The 6250-nt window shown below is 39.6% G+C and overlaps 1 protein-coding gene across 1 annotated transcript; it reads right to left on the bottom strand.

The window, feature by feature from the left end:
- Positions 1-1227: 1227 nt before the first annotated feature.
- Positions 1228-3361, bottom strand: LOC106956216 (tripartite motif-containing protein 16-like). Its single transcript, XM_015046917.1, has one exon. The coding sequence runs from the start codon at positions 3334-3336 to the stop codon at positions 1663-1665; it is 1674 nt and encodes a 557-aa protein (XP_014902403.1). The 5' UTR covers positions 3337-3361; the 3' UTR covers positions 1228-1662.
- Between the last annotated feature and the right edge of the window lie 2889 nt (positions 3362-6250).

Raw genomic sequence — 6250 nt, 5'->3', positions numbered from 1 at the left:
GTACCAAACCACCGAGGTTCAGACAAAAGAAGATCACCACTCTGTTCAGCAGGAAAAGTTCAACTAGATGCCCAAATGCACTTCAGTAAATTAGAACCTCAGTAAACGGTTCATTTATTCTGTAATTCAGTTTGAAAAATGTAAGTGATTTTTGACAAAGACACATTACACAAAGACTGTCTGTGTAGTGTGAAAACACTGTTTCAACACATGAAAGTTACAAATTATGTTTTTATCTTTTAACAGTTTTGCATAAATGAGCATGTTTGCAGCATTTTCTTGTCCTTTCTGTAACTTTCTTCAGGAAATTACATTTTACATCTATGTCATGTCGCAATTGTTTGCTTCTTCAGCACTACAGGTTCCCCTTGTTTTAAATATGATTTTGTTTTTAGACAGTTTTTTTTGTCTCTTCAGACATATATGACATGTTTTTGATGATTAAAATCTTTAAGACTATCACATATAGGCACTCTGAGTTTTTTTTGGTATAAGTTTCCTTTGTGTTTGAAAAGTGCCACATAGCTCAGTCAGGATTTGAGCAGGTTGCCATTTTGAACTGAATGACTGTCCATCCATCCGTCTGTTTGTCCGTCTGTCTATCCATCCATCATCTTGTTTTTGGTCTTAGCATATGTTTGACACTTGGAACATTTAAATCACCACTAGATGGCAGTGAAGTAATGAGTAGAAAGTAATTCAGCCATTGATTTAGTTGTGTTGGACCAGAGATATGTAAAGGATTTAAATGAAAATTTGACTGGGTGTGACAAAGAGAGCTTTAATGTGATCATCAGGACACAGGAGAGTGCAGGAGTAAATGAAAGGGCCACAACAGCGGCAAAATGAGCTGACTCAGCAGATGGCAGATCACCATGGCAACCAAGACTGGCTGAGTCTTTCGTTAGACTTTTGGTTATTATGTGGGATGATGTTTTGTGGTTGTTGAGCAAAGATATTTATATTTTGTGGTGCCTTTCTGTTGTAATGGAACTTACTTATGCCCATGCAAAAAAGGTTCAGATAAATCTTTAGTTGAATATTTGATTATATTGGCAGGTTAACTAAAACCTTTATTCATGTAATCTCTATGCAGCAGTGGAAGCAGAGTGTTGTTAATAAAAGAAGGTGAAACCAAACATCTGACCTTCTTCAGTATCATGAGACACTCTGAAGAAAACTGAATTTTAATGACAAATTGTAATAATGAAGAGAAGATTTTCCATATTTCTCTGTAGTCAAGTTGTTTTATTGAAGAAGGTAAAATACACAGAACAGATTTTTTTTATCTGAATATGAAGAATTAAGAAAACAGCATCAGTTTTGAGTTGATGTTAGTATCAGTTATTTTCTTTGGATCAAAATAAAGAAAACAGAATCAAGTTCAGTTCACTTCAAACTCAACTGATTTAAACAAGAACAAAAACATCCAAATACAACAAAACAAATATTAAAGTAAAACTATTAGAGCCCTGAGAATGTTAGATTTCCATGAAGAGAAATATTTCTGTCTCATGAGATTAAAAGAAAAAAAATCAGTAGTGATTTATTTAATAGATCCTTTAATACAAATAACAACATTTAAACCAGAAAAATAAAGATCAGAACAGCAGAGCAGAGACTTCAGAGCAATGAACCCTGGTCAACAATCAGAGAGAAAATCTATTTGGGTTTACAGATCTCTGCAGAGTCTCCAATGTAACAAACCCAAACTCCAGCCAGTAGCGGCTGAGTGAATGTGGTCTGGACTCTGTGGAGGAGAGTCATGGTTCCAGAGACGCTGTAGAAGGACAGAATACCTGCTGTGTGATTCAGGTACACTCCGACTCTGGAGGAAGCAGGACCTGAGATGGAGGTCCAGATGTTGTTGTGACCAAATCTAAAACTGCTTTGGGAACAATCTAATGCCCAAGATTTATCATTATGTCCAAATCTACATTCATTCCCACTTCCTACTCTGCTGATGTTCTTGTATGCGACTGCTATATAAACCTGTGTCCCGCTCCACTCCACCTCCCAGTAACAACGTCCAGTCAGACTCTCTCTACTCAGAACCTGACACCAATTAGTGAATCTGTCTGGGTGACTAGAATAAGACTGATCCTGATTCATTCCTGTCATCTTCCTGTTTCCCTTTGATAGTAACAGCCGTGTGTGTGCTGTGTTTGGATCCAGTGAAATTTCACATGAATATCTTAAGAATCCAGCTCTGCTCTTTGGTTCTGGTTCTGACAGTAGAACATCCACCTCAGTGACCTTCAGTGAGATGTTTGTCCATGAGTCTCTCAGGACGTCCTGTAGTTTGCCTCTGAGCTCTGACACAGCTGCTGTCACGTCCTCAAAGTGTCTCAGAGGACGGATGTTGATGCTGGATGAGTGTGTCGACTCACTGAGTGCTGGCAGTGAGGGGAAGTTGAGGAGAAACTGGTTGTGATCCTCTGTGTGTGAGAGCTGCTCCAGCTCAGCGTCTTTCCTCCTCAGCTCGGTGATCTCCTGCTCCAGCTTCTCCTGAACATCTTTGACTCGGCTCACTTCAGATTCCTGCTGGGATCTGATCTGCTGCTTCACCTCAGAGCTTCTTTCCTGGAGGAGACGGATCAGCTCAGTGAAGATCTTCTCACTGTCCTCCACTGTTTTATCAGCAGAGCGATTGATGGCCTCCACCTCCTGCTGAAGCAGCTTCACATCTTTCTCCTGGTCCTGGATCATCTGCTGGATGTTTCCTCGTCTCTCCTCCAGCTCTCTCTGCCTCTCAGTCCTTTCTGCTGCAGCTGACACTGTTTCATGGCCTTTATGTTCATCCACAGAGCAGAGATAACAGATACACTTCTGATCAGTGCGGCAGAACATCTTCATCACCTCATCATGACGAGAGCAGATGTTCTTCTGGAGGTTCTTGGACGGCTCCACCAGCTTGTGTTTCTTATATGGAGCCACATCATAATGAGGCTGAAGGTGTTTCTCACAGAAAGAGGCCAGACAGAATAAACAGGACTTGATGGCTTTCAGTTTTCTTCCAGTGCAGGAATCACAGGCCACATCTTCAGGTCCAGCATAACAGAGGTCAGCAGGAGCAGCTTGGAGTCCAGTCTTCTTCAGCTGCTCCACTAAAGCTGCTAACATGGTGTTTTTCTGCAGGTCAGGCCTCTGTGTGAAGGTTTTCCTGCACTGAGGACAGTGGTAGTTCTTCTTCTTCTCACCTTCATCCCAGAAGTTGGTAATACAGTTCATACAGTAGCTGTGTCCACAGGGAATAGCCACTGGATCCTTCAGTAGATCCAGACAGATGGAACAGGAGAAGGTTTCTCGGTCCAGCTGAACTGCCTGCTGCTCCATTTCTCCTCAGTCACACTGACTGTGTTAGTTTCGTTTACTGAGAATAGAAACAACCTTGAACTCCGATCCACCAATCACATGTCAGGGCAGAGAGGCTACAGCCAATCAGCTTCTACCTTCAGTAGCTGCTGGGTCCACCCACCTTCAGTGTTTGAAACCAGGAAGAGGAAGGCTATGAGTGCAATAAAGTTTCAATTTAACTGTCTTCACAACAGTTTTCTGTTAAGACTGAGTCACTAAACTCAGATTGCTAACATGTTAGCTCTCCACAGCTTCAGATAGCATGGAAGAATCTTTGCTCCTGAAGAAACTGGATGTGTTTAGTTGGTCATCAAAGTCTTTTGCCTGTTTCCTCACTGCTGTTTAATGGCAACAGGACACAGAAAGTTTGAATCATATTCATATCAGTTTGTTTGGTGTTGCTGATAATGCATCATTTTATAAAGCTGTAAAACTTTAACAAATCACAGCATTTAGACCCAGATAGCATACGACGTTAAATCAACGTTGAATTATAGTTAGAATGGTTGATTTTTGTTTGAAGTCGACAAATGACGGTGGATCAACCATCAAACAACCTTCTACCTCTAGCTAATTGACTAACATTGAAACTGTGTCGTTGAATCAATGTTGTTTTGTGGTTGAAATCTAATGACTGAAATGTCAACGTCTGATCAACATCTGATCAATGTTGAATCAATGCCAGCTGTTTTGCTGCACACCTTCCCCTCCTCTCCTCCTCATCAGCGCTCTGGGTCAGAGCATTTTATTACTGAGCGGGGGTTATCACAGTTAAATTAACCACTGCAGAGGATAGTCGGTGGTGATTCCTTTCTGTACATTTTCTTACTTGTTCATAACAATTCTAGCTGACTGTGTGTGTGGGATATATTGACACAAAAACATCTACAACTTACTACAAGGAGTGGAGCGGTCCACCCCCACCGTTTACATGAGTGGGATGTCCCAACCACACAGCTGCTTCGCTGTTGGCTTGTTGGAAAATATGTTAATTCAATGTTGAATTATCATCACAAAGGTTGCATGTTTGGTTTAGGTCGGCAACTGATGGTGGATCAACTATAAAACAACCATTCAATTCTAGCCAATTAACTAATGTTGAAACTGTGTCATTGAATCAATGTTGTTTTGTGGTTGAAATCTAATGAATGAAATGCTAATGTCTGATCAACGACTGATCAATGTTGAATCAATGTCAGATGTATTGCCGCACCCCTTCCCCTCCTCTCCTCCTCATCAGCGCTGACCCAGAGGTCAGAGCATTTTATTACTGAGCGGGGGTTATCACATTTAAATTAACCACTGCAGAGGATAGTCGGTGGTGATTCCTTTCTGTCCATTTTCTTACTTTTTCATAACAATTCTCACTGACTGTGTGTGTGTGATATATTGACACAAAAACATCTACAACTTACTACAAGGAGTGGAGGGGTCCACCCCCACCGTTTACATGAGTGGGATGTCCCAAACACACAGCCACTTCACTATTGGCTTGTTTGCAAAAGATGTTAATTCAATGTTGAATTATGATCACAAAGGTTGAATTTATGGTTAAGGTCAACAACAGAAGCTGGATCAACCATCAAACAACCATTCAATTCTAGCCAATTAACATCCATTGATTGAAATGCCAACATCGAATCCAGTGTTTTTCACCACCGGTCCACCAGGCCCACTGCCCTGCAAGTTTTAGGCATTTCCCTAATTCAGCACACATGATTTTAATTGGCGTCTGATTAACAGGGTTTTGCTTGAGGATAAGGTTTGGGGAAGAACTAGTAATCTAAATGTTCGATCAATTTAAGCTGTTTTTTGCACCCCTCCACCACCACTGGCCATTCAAACCCCTGACCCCCTTCCTTCCACCCGCCAAAGACACACACACACACACACCCATGTCAGGGCAGACAGTCTACAGCCAATCAGCTTTGTAGGATCATTGCACTGTTTGTACTGATTAAATTCACTCTCCCTCGAAATATTACACTCAGGTGGCAAAGTAGATTTTGTCATTTTGCAGCATAAATGGAAGGAATAAGTGAGTAAAAATGGATTTTTGACAAGAATCTGTCAGAATTTGGCAAAAAGGTTGAAAACAATCAATACTGTGATTCCTGTTGTGAAAATAAACTTGGAAAATACCTTTAAGAAAATGTTATTTCAACATCCCAAATCTTAATCGTCCTTAAGGATTGCTTCTGCTGCAGGTATTTCATTTCCATCTTAAGTTAAATCTGATGCTGCTCCAAGATGTGTGTTCAGATACACCAGAAGTTTGTTTAAAATATGAGCAGTCAAGGTGTTAGAGCTCTAATATTACGGCTCTATGTAGATTTTAGACTGTATGTATAATTTTAATAACTATGAGATTAGAGAAAATCTATAATAAATGTATATCTGTGCATTCAGCTCTTTTTTTAGTTTCTGTATTGTGCCTGAAAAAAATGTTGAAATTCAACATCAAGAGCAAATATTTCACATTCCTAACTCTGAGTGAATTTTAATGCCCCCCCAAATTATACATATGTGGAAAATTTTAGAATTACTTGCAAAGCTTGAATTTAAAATATTACAGTTAATAAACAATCCAGTTTTATTTTATTCTGTTTTTCTTATTCTTAGATCACATCCCTGTTCTGACTTCCTGAGCAGAGCTTTAGATATCGAGATTTCTCTTAAAATATTAACATCTGATTCTAGTTTCAAAAGAGTTAAATGACTGTTCAATCTTTTTCTAATAAAGTATTTTAACCTCTTTCTTTTCTATAAAATGAGAACAAAACAAAATTTTATCAACTTCACTAGAACAAAGAAGAAAGTATTTTCTTTTGATTTTTTTTTTCCTTTTTCCCTGAGACACACAGAGACACAAAAACACTCCATAAAAATTCAA

The sequence above is a fragment of the Poecilia latipinna genome, unplaced genomic scaffold, assembly GCF_001443285.1.
Source record: "Poecilia latipinna isolate Pla-1442-1.1 unplaced genomic scaffold, P_latipinna-1.0 Scaffold798, whole genome shotgun sequence".
NCBI classification, from domain to species: Eukaryota; Metazoa; Chordata; class Actinopteri; order Cyprinodontiformes; family Poeciliidae; genus Poecilia; species Poecilia latipinna.
This window is presented reverse-complemented; position numbering and strand designations above follow the sequence as displayed.